This window comes from Vidua chalybeata, chromosome 12, assembly GCF_026979565.1.
Source record: "Vidua chalybeata isolate OUT-0048 chromosome 12, bVidCha1 merged haplotype, whole genome shotgun sequence".
Taxonomy (NCBI): domain Eukaryota; kingdom Metazoa; phylum Chordata; class Aves; order Passeriformes; family Viduidae; genus Vidua; species Vidua chalybeata.
In genome coordinates, this window is record NC_071541.1 from 5,292,091 (window position 1) to 5,316,127 (window position 24,037).

Consider the following 24,037-nt stretch of genomic DNA (forward strand, 5'->3'; position numbering starts at 1 on the left):
GGTTCAGGGAAGGTGAGGAGCTGACACTTAACTCCTCTGCTGCAAATCAAGTAGCAGCAGCACCTGCTCTGTACCCAGGGCACACCTGAGAGAGACCCTGTGGCCCTGAGCTGGGGGATTGCTGGTCTGGGCAGTGAAATACAGGGAGCTGCTGGCACAGATTGGCATCTCGCCTTCCAAAGTACACAGGGAAAAGGAAAAGAGTGAAGATCACATAAATCACTGTTGCTGTGGGGGACAGCTCCCTGAAAGGGGTCTCTTCTTCAGTCTGTGGGGCAGTAGTGGTGATAATAGAGATGGATGAATGTAATTGAGTGGCGTGAAAGAGAGGGGATGGGATGAAATGAAAGTGAAATGAAATAGGAAATGAAGAGGAATGGCAGGTGGGAGGAAGAAATTACATATTCCCCTGAGCAATATTTTAGGTTATGGGTAGTTTGCTTCATATCTAGGTGGGCCCCTAGCCCTCACTTCTAACTGAATCAAGGACAGTAATCTGAGAAATAAAACAGATGAGAAATAATGGGAAACAGGTTAGTAACTTGATGCTCAAACATGTGTTTTGTTTCTGGTCAGACAAATTTGATTATATTGCTTCATGGTGGGAAAGCAAAAATAATCCAACCATGAGTGTTGGATGAAAAGATGCCATATCCAGGTTTGCTATGTGGGAAAGACCTCTGCACATTTCTGAATTAGGAATTAGAGGTACACATCAAACAAAGGCAAAAGTTTTAGCAAAGATCTGCAAAATGCACCCACACAGGAATATTTGTCAAAAACATTTTTTTTCCCATGACTTAGTTGCTCTGCATAGTATCCTCTCCCATGGCAGTGGTGTTCACATTCTCAGGTGAGACCAAGTTATTTGTGCTCCTCATTGGCTAGTTCATCATTTTTCTGGTGGAAGGCACCGTGAACTTTCTCCCCTCGAAGTCAGCTTTTACATGAAAACCATTCTCTCAGACGGGTTCTCCAAAAGAAGAATTGTTGGTCATTTTTTTTTCAGCCTGTCAGGGTTAAGCATGGCCATTTTCTATCTCTGCTCTCATCTGAAAGACTCAGAGCAGCTTCTACTATGGAGCCATGAAACCAAACTAAGGCAGGACTGTGTCCCTGTGGGAGCAAAAGATGTTGGAGTAGACCTGGTGGTGATCTTCCAAGCATCAGTGGTTTGAAAATCCCAGCTGAAGGGAGATGCACGAGCTCTGGTCAGTTGGTGCTTGCACGATTGCCCACACTTGACTGCAGGCCCCCTAATTCTGCTCTCTGTGAGTCAAGCTCAAAGCCAGGGTCTGCTCTCAGCAAAATTTCACTGATGTGAATCACAAGTGAACCAATCAGTGAATCACAGGTGAACCATCCTCAGTGATGACCTGAAATCCAGGAGCCCTCAATTCTACTGCTGGGCCTGCTGCAGGTTTTTAGCATCACCTTGGGCAGGTCTCAGCTCTTATGAGTTTCAGTTTCTTGCCTGGAAAGCAGAGGATTCAGTTCCTTTCCTCAGAGCAGCGTGGTTTTATAAAGTACAAATATTTGTGAAGTTAAGTGCTTTGACTGTGTGAGCCTCTGAGAGAAGAAACCATAAATATGTGTCAGGCCTATGATCTGAATTCAAACCAGTGAACTAGAAAAAGTGTTGACAGCCTGAAACCAACTGCCCTGTACACACATCTCCTTCTGTCTACCTGAAAGATTATTTGTGGAATGTGTTTCTATTTTTCTCTGGCGAAAAAATAGAATACCAAGCAAAGAAGCATGACCCACTTCTTTGTCAGGCAAGCTCTAAACCCTGCTTACTGGGATGTGACTGAGGTATTGATAAAAGAGAAGCTCATTTTAGGCCACAATATTCATCCTGCCCTTGAAGAAGAAGAAACAAAGCCTGCTACCTTCAGATGAAATGGATGTGCTTTCCAAGTCAAAGTATGTTTATCTCCTCCACAACTTCTCTATGATCTGTAATTATATTTGGACCAGCCAGTGAAACAGGTAAGTGGCAAATGAATGAGGAGAGTTAGGAATGTAACTAATCATTTTATAAAAGGAAAACATTCAAGCAGTACACCACTGACAGTACCTGCAAACTCTGCTAATAGTCAATCAATAGGTCTGATAGGAGCATCACTCATCAGAAACTGCTTCACCTTCAGCAAATTTTCATGGTCCTTCCTCTGTGTAGTGCCAAGTATGGGTGCACATCATGCTGTTCCTGATGTTGGCCATAGGACTGGACTTCCTTCAAGGTTTCGTTTCTGTTTTTTTTTATATAACGTATAGTATATTCAAAAGAATATCAAATCATACCACACTGAGCTTTTTATTACCAGAGATTTTTTGGACAGAAGCACATAATCTAAAATTTCTGAATTAATAGGCAGATGGTAGCTACTTCTTCTTTCTTTTTTTTGTATTTTTTTTTCAACTTGTACATTTTAGATTTACAGAACTTGATTTCACACATCTGAAGAAACACTGACATAAATCTAAATTTATATTTGATGCATTTACAAATATTCTTTTTCTTTTTTTTTTTTTTTTTCATTTCCTGAAGTGTCTGTCTAGACTTCTGCCAAAAAGCAGGAACTTTCATTTTCTCCTCTGTTAAGATAAATAACTTTTAACATTTTGCAGAGAATGGCATGACTGTCACTTTCCCATGAGGATATGAGGACCATTCACTCCACCACTGAAACACATCTGCTTTCCATCATCCAGGATAAGTAGCTCAGACATCTTCCTGCTACACACTGTGCTACTGTGAATATCCCTGAAATGCAGAATATTTGTGACTCTAGGCTTGTTGAATTCTTTGTTATTATTGTTTTCAACTTGGTTCCCTGAAACAATGAAGGTTAGTTGCATCTGACTCTTAATTGGACTTCATGTTCTATCAGTCATTATTTTTGCAAAGGCCTTAATTGCCCTCTAAAACATTTTAATTAAAACAGCAATTTCTCCATGCCGTACTTCACGAGCAGAGTTTTGCAGCAACTTCAAAGAGACGCAGATGTTTACTGAATTTGGTGGGGTGGTATTTGAGGCTGCCTACTGGCAAAGAAAAATTCATAAACATCTCAAAGAAACTTTCCTGTGGTAATGACAACATTTCCTTCTGATATTTTAGCAAGTCTAATATTTCCCAGTCTCAACAGGCATATTTCATAGGCACAGCACAAGCAGCATTATTGCTCACAGGATGAGCCATGGCCGTGGCTCTGCTGTGGGGTAAAAACCTCCCAGTGGTGATACCTTGGGCTTTGGCAAAGAGTACAAGAGGCCACACATGGGTTTGTTTGTGAGGCTCCTCAAACAGAGTATCACTAGACTGGGAATAAGGAAACCAAAGTTCAATTTCTGCTGGATTTTCCACACCCCCCAGTGTGATTGTGGGAGGCTGTTTAGCTTTGTGTGCCTCAGTTCCAGCTGGTAAAAGGCTGATAACATGTCCTGGCTTGAATAGACTTACCTGCTGGTCTATCTCCTAGTGCACCAAGGAATGCTGGAGGAGGTCTTGGGGTTTATAAAGAGCTGTTTGAGTAAAATTCAGAAATGCTAGGGGTTTATTTTGGAGGAGTTTCTCTTTACTAGTGGCAGCTGAGCCTGGAGCTGACATTATAATCCATTTGGGGGTAAGCAGGCAGGCAGTGTTCCCCTCTGAACTGAGATGACAGTGCTGGGGACACATGGCCAAGGCAAACAACATCTAAAATATAGAGGAGGGTCCAGGTATCTTCTATGGTTTGGGCAGGTGGCTGTCCCCAGAAAATACCCAGCCTGTCCAGCTGAGCCACCAGGGAGGGTGGTCTCCATGTGCAAGGATCATCATCACTCACAAGTGATGGTGAGGCTCACTCTCCTTTCTGTGCACAGAACCAAAATTTTTAATGCTGGAAACGACCTCTAAAATCATCAAGTCCAACTGTTAACCTCACACTTCCATCTTCACCACTAAACCATGTCCCCAAGTGCCACATGGAGGCCTTATCTTGAACATTCCAGGGATAGTGATTCTACCACTTTCTGGGTCATCTGTTTCTTCCCTGGATAATCTTCACTCATATTTTTGAAGGGAGATAATAGAAGTACTTGGAAACAGCTTATCCATTCCCACTGTGAGCACTGGGAAAAGATCAGCATGGAAAGCCAGCCTGGAATATGGCGTGACACGTCATGTAGCTGCTTTAATCTACACTCTAATTACAGTGACAATTTCTGCCTCTTGAAGCATCAGGATTGAAGTGGTTACCCTGAAGGAGAAAGAAACTCAGTGGGAAAATTTCAACCAAATCTAGGATGGGAAGTGCAGCACTTCCTCTGCATTGGATTAAAAGTGATCAGCATGGCCAAAGGCATCCTGTGAGAGACAGGTAAGCCGGCTGAAAGGAAATTGGAAATATTAAAGGAATGAAGCTGGACTGAACAGAACTAGTTTTACAATTCCCTATTCCTCCTTGATTTGGTAGCATTAGGGGGACTGAAGGGTAGATCGTGCAGACTTATGCGTGACAGCAAGACACTTTTCCACACCAATAAACACCCTGAAATTAATTGGACCGCTCACAAAAGTGCCTGGGAATGTGAACTAGGCTCGCACATTTCAGCCCTCAGATTTGATCTTTCTTCAGCAATGCCAGGGCCAGACTGCCTGGTGAACAGCTACAGCTCAGCCAGAAATGGGAGTTCAGGCTGCTCGCCTGGGCCAAGGTCTCTGTGGACACATCCTTGCTGAGGAGCATTTCAGCTCAGCTGAATTCATCATAGCAAGAAACAGATTGAAAATAAACCGAAGGAAACTGTTCTCAAAGTGAAGGGATCAGCCACAAGATTGTCCTTGCCACAAACTGTTGGGCATTTGCTATGCTGTGGAATTGCTTAAATGTATGCTTTTAGCTGGTGGCAAATGCTCTAATGAGAATTAGCCTGGCCTGCAATAAGGGAAACCTAAATTTAGGTACTGTGTACTGTCCCATGTGTACTGTGGGGTAAGAGCACGCAGCCAGGTGTCCACAGAGGCATGCTTAAGCTGAGGTGCCTGTTCACCAATTGCAAATGGGCTCCTGAAACACCAAACCATATGAAAAACTCCCCTCACGTGCCGGAATGGAAAATAGTAGCTTTGTTGTTGTTTCAAAGAATTAGTGAGCCAACAATGCAAAGCTTAGGAGGTGGTTACTGGGTTTTACTGCAGTCTCTATGAGCTACACAAAGTCTGAAGACATTGTACGTACAGTACATCTTTAATAAGAAGGGAGCTCACAGTCTACCAAACTCTGCCAAATAAACTTTTAATACATACTGTACTTCACTCAGTAGTTGTCCATCTCTTCTTCATGGAATATCTAACAGCTCTAAAAATATTTTCTTGGAGGAGGATAGAATTATCATTGTTATATATCAATCAAGTATGGTTAATGAAGCAAAGCCAGCATGCTAGTATTGCACAAGGGGAAAAGCCTCCAGAACACAAAGTGGAACAACAAATGCCCTCAAAATTCTGCTGAAGGGAACAGGAAGCTCTGGATGCTGCATCGGTAGGATTCGTGTAGCTCTTAGGCGTCCTTGTACCACAGCAGGTTTGCTTTGCCTCTTCACTGCCACATTTCTCTCTCAAACAGGTAGGGAACTTCCAGACCATAGCAAAAATGAAAAAAAAAATACAGCAGCTGCAGCAAAGTGTGGTACTATTCAATTTCTTGAAGAGTGAGGCTTTTATTTCAAAATATCATATATTAATATATATATATTTATATATATATATATACTTTAACTGGTATAAAGTAAATTGTAGATCCAAACTTATACTGTTGCTTGTACTTTGCAATCTCAGAAACTTTACCAAAGGAACCACTTTCTTCATTTTTTATTTTCAGCTGTCAAAAATCAGGGCCATTATTTCCACCGAATCCTTTCTTTCACACAGTAAAGCCACTGTTGTTTTCTGGTAAACAGTCAGAGTGCAAATAAGAAATCCATTTGGCTTGGAAAATGCTGAGATGGTTTTAAACTTTCAATACTTTGTCCTCATAAATCAGCAGGGCTTTCACTGTCTCCGTGCAGACGTGGGTGCTCTGTTAAGTCCTTGGGTGGATCTGCAGTGAGAAAATGGGAAAGAGTCAGTTATGCATAATATGGTATTTTCTAAATATAGTATTTTGGAAAAGAAAGACCAAGGCTCTGTGGGATATAGCTGATTGATATAGATGAGTTTAAATGCAATACCAGAGGGGTGTGTGTCTTTTAGTGCTGCAGGGGTGTAAAAATATGCAAGAGACAGATCCTGAGCGAGATCCTGCCTCTGCTTTGGGAGATATTGGATGTGCATTTACCACCTGGGCTGGTGGTGCTGGACATAACAGAATCACAGAATGTCTTGGTTTGGCAGGGACACCTTCCACTATCCCAGGTTGCTCCAACTCCCGTCCAGCCTGGCCTTGGACACTTCCAGGGATGCAGGGGCAGCCACAGCTTCTCTGGGCAGCCTGTGCCAAGGCCTCCCCACCCTTACAGGGAAGAATGCATTCCTGATATTCAATCTAAACCTCCTGTCTGTCAGTCTGAAGCCATTCTCCCTTGTGCTCTCCTCTAATGCCCTTATGAAGAGTCTCTCTCCATGTTCCTTGCAGGAGCCCTTCAAGCCAGGAGAGATTTGGGCCTGGGGCTGTGCTCAGCCCAGCCTTCCACTCTCCCCTTCCCAGAGTGACTCCAGTGACTTCTGCTGGACAAGACAGGCAGGAGCATCCATACACCTTTCAGGTTTGTTTGGAACCCCTCCAACCCACTTCCCCAGAGGGCAGGGTAGTGACAGGCCATAGCAGCTCCTCCACCTACTCACCTCGGGTGAGATAACACACCCTGCAGCAGACCAAAACCCATCCCTCCTTGTGACTACCACCAAAACTGATCTGAGTGCTGCACTAATGCTGCAAGGGGAAACACCAATGCCCAGGAGTTTTTTTAGGATGCTGAAATAAGAACAACTGCCCGACAGCAAAAATAGTGCTCTCAAGGAAATGCTTTTTGTTATGCTTTTGTTTCTTTTCTGTACTGGTTCAGGCAAATGAACACCACAAGGAGTTCAGCCCTTTGCAGGCATCTGGGTCAGCAATGAAACTCACATTGACTTGAATATGGTCAGGCTTGGAATTAAATCAGGGTTACAGATTATTATCTAAGCACGAAGTGATTAAATACAGCAGTAAATATTAGAGCAAGAGAGATTTACATGAGATCCAGACAGTTCAAATTGAATGAAACTGAATCCCACTAGTTAAAACTGAAACAAATGGTTTAAACCAGATTAAAGCAGTCAAAACAAGCTCAAACCAGATTAAACTGGTCAAAACAGGATAAAAATTGTAGAAATCAGTTTAAACCAGTTCAAACCAAATCAAACCTATCAAAATCAGTTCAAACTGCTCAGAACCAGTTCAGATGGGCCAAAACTTGTTAAAACTGATCAAACCAGGCTGTAACACAGAGCACAGGCTGAGAAACTGGAGAGGGGCTTTGAACTGGGCTCCTCTGCCCATTCCCAGCTGATCAATACATTAATTTCCATGCTCCAGAACACCAGCAGCATCCAGCCCGAGCTGCTGCTCTTCTACTTCCACTGGTGCCAGTTGCTGTGCTGAAAGTGGCAAGGTGACCTCCAGCAGGTCCTAGTACAGCTTTTTAAGGAAAGCACTGAAAGTTCTTAAATAAATTAAAAAAAAAAAAAAAAAACAGTGATGAGGGATTAAAAGAACATTGAAACTCCTCCAAAAATTGAATGACAATATTATTTCCTTCCAGTGTTTGTCACCTGCCTGACCATCAACAGAAAGCAAATCAACTTAAGGAAGCTGTGAGCTTTATAACTTTGGCTTTAAAAACTTAATTAGTGAGCTATGCTAAAGGGCTAAACACAGAAATAAATGCATGAAAAGGAAGGAATGAAGAATGTACTGGTAAAGACTTCACTGAGCCTGTTGGCCACCTCCTTCTGACACTAATCAGTATTAATCACATCTGAGACCCAACCATGAAGTTATGCACTACCCTAGAAGATTATACATATGGTGCATATCCATGTATTCATAAATATATATATAAACATACACACATGCTTATATGTGATTTACTGTGGGCCTGGAAGAATGCACTAATGGGTATCTTAATCCCAAGAGTCATAAATGGGAATGTTTTCCTTGTCAGGACAGCAGCTAACATAAATGTATTTAGTGTAAGGAAAAGCCTTCATTAAAACAGTTTACAGTTTACAGCCTATGGAGACTTGCTGTAGCCTTCTGCCTAATCACCACAGAGACTGATTTGTTGTGTTTCTTCTGCTTTCTTAACTTCCTTAACTACTCAAATTAGACACACGTGGCCCAGTCTTGGAACCTGGATTGTGGTCAGGGCAGATTACATTGTAATCTCGTTCTCTGCTGCTGTCTGAAATGGCAAAACAAAGGGGAAAAAAAAAAAAAAGCCTGTTTCAGGATCTGATTGCTTCCATTATTTATATTTATGTTGCTAGACTTGACACAGTGGTAGAGATTCAAGCAAGTTCCAGGGACTAAGAAGTAGAATTTCTCCTTAGAAAATGCAAGAGACAGTTGCTGAGCACATCATGTCATGTTGCCTTTGTCAATTGGGTTCTGTAATGATATTTTAAAGCAACAAAGCAAAATTCTACTGGAAGCAGCACCATAAGGTACTCCCCTCACAAGCTAATTAAAATAATTCCTGTGGGTAAATGAAGAAATATTTTTTCAGTTATGAGCACTCACTCTGCAAGTATTTAATTCAAATGAAATACAATAATGCATACTGAATAGATTGGACCATACATCTGCATATTAATGAAGCTCCTAAATTTCTAGCAATCACTTCTATTGCCTTAAACTAGTTTATATGATGAGGACTGGGGGAGTTAGGAGAAGGACAGCTTCACTGAAGAAAGAAAATGCAATTCCTCAATTATATAACTTGTAGACAGACTGCAGAAGGGCTGAATTATTGTGTAAGATACTTCATGTTGCTTCTTAGTTCTTCTACATCACTTTCTTCCATTTTAACTCCCCACTTTCCTCACTGGAAAGGACATGTAGCGACTTTGTGGTCTGGGATTTTTAAATTTCACTGCAAGGCACATTCATTAGGAAACAGCCTTCCAGTGGTGCTGCAGTGGGAAGAGTTCAGCTGTGGGCACAGAGAGATTTGCAGGAACAGCATCGCAGAAAGAAACTGAGTCAGGGAATCCCAGTTCCCTCCTTCCTCCTTTTCTCTGGGAGGTGACTAAGAGATCACATGGATCTTGTTTTTGGGGGTCACTTACTGCTTCCTACAAAGAAAACCTCCTAAGTCAGTAGGTGTCCTGATCATTTAATGTCTTGGTGTGGCAGAAGGCTCTGCTCCAGAAATGAGGATTGCAATACAAATCATTCATCCTGGGGCAGGTCCTATGGAGGGAAAGAAAAAGATTCAAGTGCCATGAGGACCAATTAGGGTAAAATCTCCTCCTTCAACTGGAGGCCTAGAAGACATGAAAAATGACTGGAGTTAGGTAGGATTGGAGAGAAAGGAAAAAGTCAGGAAATCACAACACTACGCTGCACATTCCTGTGAAATAGCTGCTGGGCATGAATATGTAGAATTTCTTATCAAACAGGGAAAAAATTATTGAAAATTTGCTCTTTTTCATTTACCAGGTTTCAAAAGCCCTTTTTCAATTCACAGAAAATGAAAATCTGTATGTTTATAAAAGCATTTTGAGTTGACAACCATGTCATTTTCTTGGAAAAAAATTTCAATTGGGATATGAAAATTAGTTAATTAAAATTGTTGAATACAGGTATAGGTGACAGTTTTAAGACAATGGTTGTGAAACAATCACACAATGCAAAAGAAAAGCTAGAGTCTATTTCTGAAAAACACTTTTATTCCCAAGGCAATCTCATGGTGGGAGTTTAGGCAGCTCATTCACACCCTCTCTCTGCCTTTTCCTGGCACGGTGTGGTGAAAGCTGTTGTCACCTGTTGGCCTGTGCTACCTGAACCTGCAGCATCTCAAGAGCTTGTCACTAATGAGTTCATGGGGTTGGAGCTGTTCTGAAATGTCCTGCAGGGCAAACAGAGAGCTGAGTCCTCTGCTACAAAGCATTTGTACAGCTGCTAATCCAGATGCTGCCTGGAACAGCCAAGAAATGGATATAGGATTCAGCAGATCCCTCTGAGCTGATGTTCTTCCCTTTAGCCACCAGAAAGGGACTCAGTGATGTGCATTAGGGGTATTTTGAGGTGACAATCTCTGTAAAAAGTGACCTGGCTCCAACCTGCCGATTACCAAGCCTGGACCCAGCTGACCAGCCTGATCCATCTGGATTTTCACCCAGTTATGGCCAGAAGCACTGGGTGATCATGACAGTGGTCTTTAAGACTTTTACAGCAGGGATAATGATGGAAAAGACATGGGTGAGCAGTCATTAGTGATTCCCTTTCCTGTTAAGACCTCCTGGGTGCAGACAGAAAGGAGACTTACTCTGGTGGTCTTGATTTTATTGCCAGTTGCACACATCCATCCAGAATTATCAGGCAACGTCTTACATTCCTCTCCTTCTAGGCAGGGCTCCATCTCACACCACCATTTCCCAATCACTATAGAAGCTAAAAGAGAAAAGACAATGTTCACAACTATGTTACAATGACCAACTCTAATTAAATAATATCTCAAGGGTCTAACACTGCAGTTAAAAGGCAGAGTGTCCCTTCAGCTGGAGTTTAGCTGTAAGGATTTCATATTTAATTACTTGTTTGGCATCCTATATTGCCTAAGACAGTGCACTGCTTGCCACAGCCTCCTCACACAGGAGATCTTGTCCGCTCCTGTGCTGTGGCTGCAGGGAATGCTGTGATGGCAGCAATTCTGCTGCAGACCAAAGGACCATCCAGCCTAACAGCCCCTCTCCCTGAGTGCCAATCTGATTTTCACAGGCGTGCACAAGAACAAGGCAAGTCTGAGGAGATTGTCCTCAGAATATTCTCCAGGTCTTCAGGACTTCTGGTTCAATGTACTCCACATAAAACTATGTCTGCTTTGCTTTCAGGATCTACAGCTGGATTTTTTTTTACCATGAATCTGCCCAGAATTATTTGAATCCATGGAGACTTTTGGCTTTCTCAATATGCCATCACAGGGAGCACCACAACTAGAAACAGAGGGTAAGGAAACCCTGAACAGCAGCAGAAGCTGTTTGTTGAAACAACAACATATTATGTATTTTATAGAAAACATATTATCTCTAAAAGTAACTTTTAATGTCCAAATATTTAACACTGTAAATAATGGTAGTGTTTGGACCCAGTTGTTTGAATTTAATTGGCACATATGTTTACAACCTTGAATGTACCTTAATGAAGCTTCTTGCCTGGGAATTGGTATCTGACTATATCCTTAGCTGTATCTTAATGACATTTTTTGTCTGGGGATTTTGATAAACTTTAGCTAACCTTGCAACTGTGACGAGCTGGCTCATGAGTGGCTCTTTCTGTGGTTTGCTTTCTCTGGCAAGAATTAATTTCATGGTTGCACTCAGGAAGCCTGTCAAAGCTTTCTGCACAGTCACTCAAAGAGAGATGCTTAACCCATTCATATCATCCCTCATGGCTGCTTCAAGCCCACAAAATACCTTTGAAGCAGCTGTCTACCTTATATATATTAATATATATATACATACCAGCTGACTGCCATTGAGCTCTGGAAAATGCCCTGTTGTGCATGCATTGATTTAAGGACGTTACAGAGCTTATAATTAAATTCTTGAATACAAAATTGAATAGAATAGTTCAGTTTGAGGGGCCCTACAATGATCATATAGCTCTCAGTGTTGTCTTTCCTGGTTCTTCCCACAGCTTGTATCTGATTTTTATCATATATAATTTCTCCATATATACAAGACAGAAAAAAAAAAAGCCCTTTACACCTGTGCTGGTAAGGCAGTTTAATGATGCTATTCACACACCTGTTTCAGAAGGCCATAATTGATGCTGCTAACAGCAGAGAAAAAAGATTTCTCTCTTTGCTATGCAGGAAAGGCACGAGGGCTGAATCTGCGCTCTAATAATAGATTGTGCAGTGGGCAAACTGAAAAACCATATCCTGCTAAATACTGGCCTTCACAGCAATCATCAGAGCATCCTCAGGATGCGTGAGAAGAATCCTGTGACATGGAATCAAAAGTGGTGATCATGATTATTTACTAGGAGCAGTGCTATAGTATTAAATAACCACAGAGAAGGATCCTACAGGGCAAGGTACTAAACCCCACAAACCTGAACACCCTGGCCTGGAGAGTTTACCATGTAGAACAGAGATTTGAGGTGAATACAGACTGAGAGGCAGCATGGAGAAGCAACGCTGCTCATAGCAATTCAGATGATCTCACTACTTATGAATGTTGTTAAATACAGCCCAAGTATTCAGATCTTGACCTTGAAAAATAATCAAATGCAAAGTCAGTGCTGAACTTTAATGGCAACTGACTCATGTAGTGGTGTACTGGTTTTAGTATATACATACATGTTATTACTGAGTTATGATCACAGTGCAATTACACCCAAGTGCCCATCAGCGAGCACCCTCACCTGGGATGAAGACCAGGCTCCTTTTATAACAGGGGAAACTAATGGGGGAAATTTGCAGATGAACAGCTCCTCTTTGTCTCTAATATATAAGTAGGCAAGGTCCTTTGTAAGTCTGAAGCACTAAAAAGCTCACTGTGGTCTAGTCCTTAGCCTCTTGCCATGGCAGGGGCATCCAAAACCCAAAGAAAATTACTTCCTTTGAATCTTGTGTTTATAGGTTTTCTCTTCTATTAAGAGCCTTTTAATCTTTAGGACCAGTTGTCTTGGGTACTGCTGGTCCTTTGAGTTCTACTTGATTTCAAAGTTTTACACCTCCAGCTCTGTTCAAAGAGGGAGGAAAACACTTCAAAATGAATCACAGTTTGCAGCATTTGAGATTGGGCCCACCTGTAGGAGGAGGGGAGAAACCTTCCCCAGGGACATGATGCAGCTTTTCTATGTTTAGGTTATGTCACTTAGAGATGAGCTGAAGCAGTTGGGTCAAATTGCTCAAATTAAGATGCTCCCCCTCAGGGTGGTTTTTATTCAAGAACTGCCAGATCCTGAGGAACCTGAGCTTCTCAGTGACCCAAACCACTCATCCTGGGTGAGAATTCGAAATTCCTGCTAATCACCAGGCAGCACAGGCTGTGAGTGCTCACATCATGCTGAATTACACACCTGTAGCATTCTGGAGTGCTTCTCATTGTGTTCTTCTCACTGTATGGGGAATACACGAAGCACAGGAGTTTCTTCATGCAAGGCTGAATTGACTGAGACAGATCCCTCTGCCATGGGGAAAGGAAAAGGATGTGGAACAGAAGAGCCTTGACTATTCCTGCTCTGCTTGTGTTTTGTTTCAGTGCTTTTTTTTTTTTTTTTTTTTTTTTTTTTTTTTTTTTTTTTTTTCCCCCATCACCTTCTAGGTTAAAAAAGGGATTGCATATATCTGACCTATTTTCAAGAAAATGCCTCTTTTATAAGAATATTTAACTCTTAATATATCACCAATGGAGCTGAGGAAAAAAGCAACTTTCTTCAGGAAATTCTTGAGGTTTATTTTTCAGCCCAAATTATGCATTTCTAAGATCTTTGTTTGCAAAGCCATAGAATAATTTTGATCAAAATATTTAACTTTTGATGTATTTAGTCTGCATGGATTAACACACACAAAAAGCATTTGGTTGAAATAGCAATTGCAAATCGTGGTCTCCAAATAAACTACAAATAAGAAATCTGAAGATCAGATAGAATACAGGGAAAAAGCAATAGAATAGCTTATATTTTCTCATGTTTACACAATTCTATTGCATTTTCAAATATATTTGTTCCCAAACATTGTGTTTGTTCCCAAACATAATGCCCAAAGCCTTAGGCAGCTGCAGGAAACTGCCAGTTTAGCTTGGATTCAGCCTTCAAAGTTCATGAGAACCTTTGGAGGTTGCACAAGGGTATTGACCATGCTTTGATTTGCTCCTGTGCATTATCTGGAGCACAAAGTTTTGATGCATGAAGGCAGCTGGCTGGGGAGAAGTTTTCCCCTTGAATTTCAGCATCAAAGTATTCTATTAAGGGGCAGTAGAAATGCACTGAACACCTTCATATATCTACACATATATCTAAAAGATCAAATCAACATGGAAGCATTAATTGTTCAATCATCCTCCTCTTGAGCCAAACAAAGTTTAGAAACAATACACAGTCCATTTGATTAAAGATGCCTGTTGAAACTCCTGAATTTATGTTTCACATTTCTCAGTCTTCAAGTTCTTGCATTAAACTGAATCTACTCAGTTCCTCAAAGCTGTTTTACCTGATTAACAGGACATGGACAGAGAAAATGTGCACACAGAGCCCAGACAGTCACAGGCAATTACTTCTGTCATTTTTGCTACTCCTGTCTGTAGAGAAAATGCAAATTCTCTTTGTTTTGTTTTGCAGATAAAATTCTTAACTTTTCTGCATTTGTATTTAGGAAATTGCTTTAACAATATGACAGAGTCTATATGGCAAAAAGTATAAAGGCATTATATTTAACAATGTAACAATAAGGCCATCCTCACAGAGTAACAGATAACTTTAATTCATGTTTATGGAATACCTTGAAATATGGAAACAGAGCAAAGTATCATCATGCATTTTTCAACAGTTTAGAGGGAACATGCTATGTATTAAAATGTTCCAAGATTGCTTCTGCAGTTGCTATTATAAAGCCACAGCAGCTCTCTTTTTGCCTGTGATAAAGTGGGCACGTTTCATTTATATAGAAATAGAATACAAAGGAATGGAGACATTAGATTGTGGCTCCTCCTCATCACAGGTATCGTGTTACTGCAAGGAATAAGCAGCTCATTTTCACAGCCAGTGTGACACTCACTGCAGCATGGGAAAGTTTTCCCTGTAAGTACAGAGCATTCCGTTTTAATCTCGTTTCCACCAGCGAAGATTGATATAAATAAAATTTAAATAGAGAACACATTTCACAGATGTCAGAAGTGAAAAAGACTTTGTCAGCTTAATGAAAAGATATCAATTTTCTCCACTTTATTCAATATATTGTGAGTCATTTTCTAAATGGATTAGATTAAAGGAAAGTTCAAACTCCCTTTGAGAGATTCTTCCACTGATGGAGATTTTGGCAATAGCAACAGCACAGAGGTGGGTAAAATCTTTCAAGTAGTTTCTCTCTATTTTTTTTAAAGGATATAAACTAGAATGGGAAAAACTGTAACCTGGTGCTCACCTATTCCTTATACAACAAAATCTCAGAGAATTGAATGAGACATGCAGTTTCTCTTAGTTTATTGGGATGTCATGGGGAGCAGAATGAATTATAGGGGTGGGAACACACTTTCTGGGAGGATGAGAAAACTGGACTGAAACAAAGTGTTATCTGAAGGGTTATGTATTTCATAAACAGACTGAGATAGCAGCCACTCTGGGAGCTGTAGAGAAGAAATCTGATAAGTTAAAGAATACAAATCTGAAACAAAAGATTTCAGGTTGAATATTGCTATCTGGGAGAAATGCAGGTTGCTTCCTTCAGGGAGTCCAAACTATCAAACTCTCTGCTTTAATTCAATCTTACTCAATTTTACAAGCATCAATCTAATGCTCCTGCAGTGCAATGCTTCACAGACTTTGATAACAGACCTCTCATAGCTCTGGGAAAATGGACATTTCTCCTGTTTAAAATACAAGCACAGTGCAATCAGTCTAGCAAGTGGTGTCTCACATCTCTAATTGCCTCAAATTCAGTCTTGCTGAGTTAATTTAATATTTTTTAAATTGTAGTAAACATTAAAAAGACATCAGCATCTTAAACATCTATTTTTTTGAACACTCTGATCTTTGTGATATTCTTCAGGCTTTTAAAAAAAGTTCTATTAATTCACTGATAGAATTGAAAGAATTGAAGATTTTAATTTTTCTTCCATTCAGAATTATGGATTCTCCATTGCAAAATATTCAGCAGCTAAAGTAAGATATTTTTAAGAGTGTATTACATGTCTGAACAATGCTGTGGGCTACACCATTAAATATGAAAGGGCAGATTAGATGCAACTAATCCATGAACAATTTCCTTGGAAGATCTGCATAAACCAGTAACAAAGGGTGCTAATTCAACAGCATGGAGAGAGTCACTAGTGAAAAAACACTTACATTGCCATCTCCTAGCAGCCAACAAACTGCTATTAAATTAGGAAATTAGTAAATTAGGAAAAATGACACAAACATGTTGTGTGCTTCCCTCGTAACAATGTAACCAACAGAGGTGGTGGTGGCTAATGGACTGAGAAGCAGAAACTCCAAAGGTTTGTTTAATCCCAGCTCTGCTTCCTCACTTTCTCTCTTACTACAGGTAAATTACCTCCTTGCTATACCAGTTTGCCATTTGCAATTTTATTTACTTAGAGGATGAGTTATTCTTGCTGTGTTTCCTTGTATGTTGCCCTCTGTTTCTTCTGCCCTGCTGAACTTTAACACTGAATTGCAGGAGTTTGGGAGTGACAATTTTTTCTCCAACTGTACAGTTTGAAGAATGGGTTTCTCAGTTACTATGAAAATGAATTAAAACATTAAAATTACGTGAAGTAATTTTTTACTGCCAGAAAGTCCTTAAACATATTCCTGCTTTTGAGCTGAATGGAGATGATCTGTTAAAGAGCAGATTTCACACAAAAAAGCTTTGATTTTGCCAAGGAATTTCTTGCCCTCACTGCTGTTCAGATTGGGAGCGTCAACTGCTGCAGCTTTGTCATTTTTCCATGTCCCTTTCTTTGCACCTCTGGAAACAACTGCTGCTGAGTCATGTGGCTGAGGGGCTTCCACAGCTGAAGTGGGACCAGGATTCCTCATGGGCAGCACCTTCGTGGTGAGTCCGTGTGCATCTTCACTTCTCTGAGTCCATTGACAGTGACAGCACCCCGGTCCTCTGGGCATCTGCCCAGCTGTGCAGAGGTAAAACACTCTGATTTGTAAGCCAGGCACACAGATAAAGCACCCAGAGTTTAAGGAGAGCTGTAGAATTTGCATATCCATTTTCTGAGTCAGGAAGATCTCAGCAGCAACGGCAAGGAAAAGAAATCAAAATGTTTCTCAGCTGCTCACAGCTCAACGTGTGAGATCTTTTTAGTTTGGGATTTTAGGAAATACAAAAATGAAGCCAGCAAGAAGATGTCAGGCTGGGAGGCCTCTTGTGGCACTCCTTCAGGAGATGCCAGCAGGTCCTAGGCCAGTTGTGCTGGCAGCTGGCTCTCAACCCTGCTCTCATTTGATAATCATCTACTCAAAAAGTGTGGTAGGCTTTTTAAAGTAATTATTCCACATTCCACTGAACTCAGACATGACTAAAGCTTGACACTTTTTCGCTGAAAGTCATGGATCATAGTTGGTATTCCAACAGAACCCTCAGCACATTATCTATCAGGAAACCTGATTTCTGCAAAGGAAAGGCAGAGCAAGCCTCAGCAAAACAGATTTTTGCAGATATGTGTGGCAGAGAGAAAGGACATGAAATGATAAAATAAATCATGTATGATAAACTTGTCTCCCCAGAAGTGCATAGTTATTCTATGACCTTCCAGAGTGCTAAAACACGGTCTTGTATTTTCTCTTAGAATTTCCTAAATTAGGAACAAATAGCCAAGGCAAGCATCAGGCTGCCAACTTTTTTTATTGCTTTACATGTGTGAGTTTATTGGTGGTTGACATAACCTCTCTGCAAAGGGAGTGGGGCATTTGAGAACAACCTGCTGGCACTAATGAGTGCTGATGAGGCTGGTGAGAACATGAAATCCAACATTCAGGGAGCTGATGTGAATGCAGGTGACTGAGGACCCTCTCCCAACCTGTCTGGGCTTCTTTTGCAGGTTAGGGAGACCCATTGCTGCTATTTATTACTGAAGTTTGGAACTGCATCCACCCTTCCCAGCAGAACAAGGCTGAGAGCAGGCTGCTAAAATATTTGTGCAATGAAGAAATGTTATTTACCCCCTCTTTGAATGACTTCAGATAACCTAGTGAAAGTTTAATTTTATTGTTATATATTTAATGAAATGACAATGAAATGCAACATATGTATACATATTTGGAAATACAATAGGAAACTACTTATAAATATGCACAGACATGTTTCAGACCAGAGTTGAGGACTGGTGTGCCATCAAAGAATTAGCTATCCATGCAATGGTAATTTTCCAGGAATTCATTAATAAAGTAAATGAACAAGTTGAAATGCAGAGGAAGAAGTGCCAGGCTGTAAGATGAGAATTAGGGGGGTGCACAAAGGTTTGTGGGCGGCCTTGGAGTGCTATTCCTTATATATATATATGTATATATATATGTAAACCAATAATCTGTGTTTAGTATGTTATCCAACAGTTACTGGAGAAGCAGGGGAAAAATCCCTCAGTTTTTGCAGATTTCAGACCAAATCTGGTATCTGTAAAAGCTGCCATTTGCTCAAACATGAGCTCCTGTGCTGCTGGTGTTGGGTTTGGGGATGTGGAAGGGAAAAGCTGCGAAATGGGCTCGGGAGAGTGAAAGTCTGTTGTGAAATTTTGACTGAATGAGGTGCCAGAATCACAGCCTAGCAGCAAAGCACTCTGTGAAAGAACACTGGAAATGAATAAATTATATAATTGTAATGCATTTATAAGGCATAACAAAGCATGCATAATATATTGGAGGGTTGTCAGTTATGAAATTTAATTCTGGTGTGCCACTTGGGTATGAATTGTGTAGTGTTTCTCTCATTACCAGAGAAACTCTAGTTAACAGAGAGAATTCCTGTAAATAAATATACATAGAAAATTCTTCCATCAAATCTACAGAAATTAATAGGATATAATGTGATTATATGCCATTAGTCAATGAAAACCACCTTTATTTAGTTGGGGTTTTTTTTTGGGTGTATGCTTTTCCAGTGAAAAATGATTTTTGCTTTGGCTTTCTTTTTGAAATGCAAGCTATTATATTGTCCCTCTCTTCCTCTGTGAAAAATACTAAGTTCTCTGTGCTTTAAAGACCTGTGGCTGGAACTCCAAACACTGAAAATGTTGAAATATGTGGCTGAGATTCCAAGTGTCTCTGCAATAGTGGAGGCTATCAGCTGGGTCCTGGAGAAAGCAAGTGAGGGCAGGAACAGTGGCAAAAGATCTGAAAGCGTGAAAGAACCTGAGCAGTAAAAAGGTGAAAGAGAACAGGTTTAGATTAGATATTGATTGAGAAGAATTTTTTCCCTGTGAGGGTGGGGAGGCCCTGGCACAGGTGCCCAGAGCAGCTGTGGCTGCCCCTGGATCCTTGGAAGTGTCCAAGGCCAGGCTGGACACTGGGGCTTGGAGCACCCTGGGACAGTGGAAGGTGTCCCTGCCCATGGCAGGGGGTGAAGGCTTTAAAGGTCCCCTCCAATTCTATGATTCTGTATTTCTCCTAAAATCCAGATGTCAAGGAGTTTTTGGGAAAAGAGACTGCAAAGAGATGTGAAGTACATGAAGCCATCTGCTGTTCTTCCCTTAAAAAGGATGGAAAGAGGATAATAATCAGACCTGGAAGATTCCTGGAGCAAAATCCCAGGGAAGGCTGGGAGCAGCCCTTTGCTGGTGTCTGTACCCACCAGATATTTCAGTCCAGCTACAGAAATTTGTTTATTCAGATCTCCACCAACCCAAGCCCACCCTGCACAGGGTCAGGTGCCCTGTGCTCCCATTGCAGGGGATGATTCCACGTGAAAGGAAAACTAAGGGAGGTTTCATTGTTCTAATGATGGCACTCTGAACTTGCACGTGGTGTTTGCTGCTTTATGCACAGTGGTACTGAAAGGCAGAGCCTGCAATATTCTTGAGGAGGTAGTTTTGTTAGCTTGCAATTATCTCTGCTGGGAAAAGACAATAAGGTCCAAATTCTCTTCCATGAAGTGGGAATTGCTGTGGTATAAATAACACACCTTTAGAGCACTCCTATCTCCACAGTCCAGAAGAGCACATTTTAAAATCTGTGTGGAGGAAGTTGTTTTCAAAGGTCGAGTTAAATGAGCCAACTGGAACTACACAAGGTAATTACTGATTTATTAAAGGTGTTGTATTCATTCAGCTATCTTTGTTCTGTGATGTAAGACAAGTCTAATTTTGTTTCAAAGATTAAAGGAACATTTGTTTTTTGTAAACAAATCCCTAGCTGCTATTACAAATTACATCATGCATAATCTTGACATGATAGATTGGGAGATATTTCAGTGCAACAATGCCAGTGCAATTGGAACAAGAACTGCGAGACTGAACAAAAATTGATGAATTGAGCACACAATATTTTGTATTTCATGTCATAGCTTAATTACTGCTTCAATATGCATGGAATAAGAGAAGTAACTCAATTATAAAAGCTTATCAGCAAGACTTACAAACAGTGAAATTCAAGTGTGGATATTAAACTGACCTTAACTGACAAGCTTTCTTTGAAATTATGTTTTCCTTCAGTGCTCATAATGCTTATTTACTCTGAGACTTTTTACAGAGCTGAGAAGTCTTTTAATGGGCACTTGAAATTTCATGGCCACGCTGCTATTGGCACAGCTCATGTCTTTTTGCCCCCGTTCAATTTAACTCTGAGTTGTATTATTTTAAAAGATCAAAATTCACTACCATTCACAGTGATATTTTTCCTCTCTCTCTTTTTTTTTTTTTTTTTTTTTTTTTTACCCCAGAAGAGGCCCTAGATTTCATTTCTTCTAGGGAACTCTTTGCTACTAATAATTTATACAATGACCTTACCCTGTTGTCCTTAGAGTGAATAATCCTGAATTTATACAAAGATCATTATTTCCATTGTAATGCACAAGATGTGCTATTGAAAAAATAAGAAGGTGGAAGGAGCTGTGAGCCTCAGACTCTCAGGTACTCCAGGAATGTCCTGCCCTCTCTGCTCAGGTGATTCTCAGCTATGAAGCCATAAGCTCTGTTCTCATAATTACAAAAAGGAGTTTGTTTTTCACAAACATCTGTCCTTGTTCTACTTGATCTCATTAATGCTCATACAAAATGAATGTACGTGCAGCCTGAGCGTGCCCAGCGCAAGCTCTTCACAATTATCAGCATGAATTAGTGGAAAAGGTTTTGCAGGATGTGTTCAGCTCTGCCAGTTGCAAAATGTATGCAAGCAGGAGTCCTGCAAAGACAAATAGCTAAACAAAGACACTGGGAATTGCTATAGTTACCAGAAAACTGAACAGAAAACTTTAAATGAAATTTTATGATTTTATATTTTTTTAATTTTACAATCTCCCTTCCTCTGTCATTTTAAAGCACTTTAAAACAGAACAAGTTTGAAATAGCTGGGTTTTCTAAATATTAATCTTCAAAAATAGCTGATCAAATAGGAAAGATAATTGCCTAGTGAGCTCCCTAATTCTGGGCATTATGATGCAGTCCTTAGACTTCATATTTCTAATTTTCTGCTTTAATAGTGATCACAAATAGAAGCAAAGGTGGGTGAATAAGAGAAGCAGGTCAGTGGAAAAGTTCTGGGGAAGCTGTAAAGACTGGCTGTGTACAACTGATCTGAACTGTCATTGCTCAGAGAGCTGAGTCTTGTGGATATTCTCAGTTCAGTCAGAGAGAAAAGGAGAAAGATTTCTACCAGTCTAAACCTGGGAAAAAGTTGGAGAAGAATGTAAACAATCTATTATCTTACTTTCCGTTCATATTGCTTATAGATATGTTCTACCACACTGACCCAAGTCCAGTGTACCGATCAAGTAAAATGTTTTTACTTTAAGACCAATAGAATTAATGTTCACAATGTTCTCTATAAAAGAGAGATGTACTTGTAAATAAATTTTCATTTACCTTCTGGAATTGTACAAGTCATTTTGCCCATCCCTGGCTCAACAACATCAGAGTCCATCTCTACAAGTGCTCTGGGTTTATCAACCATCACCTCAGACACTCTGAGGCCTTACAACAGGAGCATCTCCTGGTCCATCCTGCATGACCACAAACTGACTGCACCAAATTGTCACAGGATCCATGTGCCCACCTCGTGAGGCTCCTCAAACACAGGACAATTAAGAAAGAAGCACAGGGTGAGGGGGTTCATCACTGGACATCTCCTTCTATTTAATCAATTTAATTATCCATTACCCAAATTCTGCAGAAGCACTTGTGTCCTGACTGGCACCTGCCATTTATAATGTGCAATGTCCTTGACAGCCAGACACGACCATGTGCACAGAGAATGGGATCCAAAAGATGGGAATGTCCACAGAGTGACTCTTACCCACCAGCACTGCAAAACTGAGAGCTCCAAAAGAAAGCTTTCTTCCATCCAGAAAATAATTCCCAGAAAAGTTTATCCAGAGAAGTTTCTGCTATTCTGCTGCTGCCATTTTGAGTATGATTTTATTTTTTCCATTTCATGTAAGAAATCCCTTTGCACTGCTCAGGCTGATCTGCCACAGACTCTCAGGGTAGATATTCTTTCCAGCACCACTCACAGTATCTGACTTCTCATTCGATCAATCGATCCGTGTGAGTGATTTCTCCTTTCACTTGCTTCAGGCCTCTCCTTAGCACCAATCCTTCCCCTTTTGTCAGTAATTCAGTCTCCACACCTGTGATCCCAAAGCTGAGCCTGGAAACTGGTGGCTCCTCCATAAGACACTGAGCACAGCCAAGGGAATGGTCGCATACTTGATTGTCACATTTAGTACAAACACTCTAAGATACAAATGTTGTTATCTCTTTGACCTTTAGGTGCTGATTTTTATGTTTTTTGCTGCTCCTTAGACAAATTTTTCCTATCCCAGACCTTGTGATGCAAACAGCTGAAAAGGCTTTCTCACAAAAGGCAATCATCAGAGTTCTTTAATTTAGCTTTCAATGATGGTAGAATATAATAATTTATTATGAGTGCTTTTTGCATGGGCTTCCTCAAATATTTATAAATTCATTTAAATAATTAATACAGGAGTTTTAATAAACTGTTTCTATTCACAAAAGGAATGTAATTTGCAGAAAGGACAGTTCAGGTGCTAGGAAACACGGGTAGACCACATGAATTAAAAATAATGGTTTGCATCAAAAGTTTGTATGACCTTTTTACAAGTTGTCTAAGGTTGTGTTCCTGGGGTGAAAAATGCTTCTATTGATTGGATAAGTTGTGCACTACACAGGATATTTTAGGGAGGGAAAAAGAACAATTTTCTATTAACTTGGGGATTGTCAAGATCAAAGTTTATCCAAAGAAACAAAATACATTATGTTAACTATATCAGCATAAGTCTCCTTTTTTCCCCCTTTTTCATTTTTTTTTTGAGAATTTTTTGCTACACACTATTTTCAGGAAAGAGAAACAAGTTTTTTATCCATTGGAACATGTTTGCATTTATCACTACAGCAGGCCATTATTTAATCAAGCATGAGGTATCTAAACCAGCCTGTGATCATCCTAATACGGATAATAACAATAAAATCCTATTAACAAAAGCAATTACTTCACAGGAATGCAGCCAGTTAGAGCTTTCTCAGCCTGCCTGGGCATCACTGATTTCCTCTCTCCACCTCTGGTGCTGAGTTGAGCACACAGCTCTTGTAGGATGTCAGATTCCAGTCACTGAGTGTTGAAGGGGAGAAAGTCTCTCTCCATCTGTTTTCTCCCTGGATCTTGTTCCATTGGGATGTGGGTGTTTAGTTCATACTGAGGAGAAGAGTCCCTGAGCTGAGCAGGGATCCAGGCATGGCAGGGTGTAAAGCTGCAGGGAAAATCTTCCCTGCCTTCTCTTCCTGAGAAACCAGCCTGAACCTGGTGCTTGACTTCTGCCCTACGACCTTACAGCACACACACACACACACACACACAAAAAACCCAAAAAAACAACAAAAAAATTAAAAGGGATTATTACATTCCATCCTTTAGCTGCTAAGTAATTGCTGTTG

General features: G+C 40.5%; 1 protein-coding gene across 2 annotated transcripts in view; it reads right to left on the reverse strand.

Moving 5' to 3' along the window:
• Positions 1–5,272: 5,272 nt before the first annotated feature.
• Positions 5,273–24,037, reverse strand: part of TAFA1 (TAFA chemokine like family member 1) — a 205,826-nt gene continuing 187,061 nt past the window's right edge. For both annotated transcript variants that reach the window (XM_053953749.1, XM_053953748.1), the window contains exons 4-5: positions 10,525–10,649; positions 5,273–6,092 (exon numbers count right to left, since the gene is read on the reverse strand). In XM_053953749.1, coding sequence (XP_053809724.1) covers positions 6,075–6,092; positions 10,525–10,649 — 143 coding nt within the window. In that variant the 3' untranslated portion in view covers positions 5,273–6,074. The remainder of the gene's footprint in view (positions 6,093–10,524; positions 10,650–24,037) is intronic.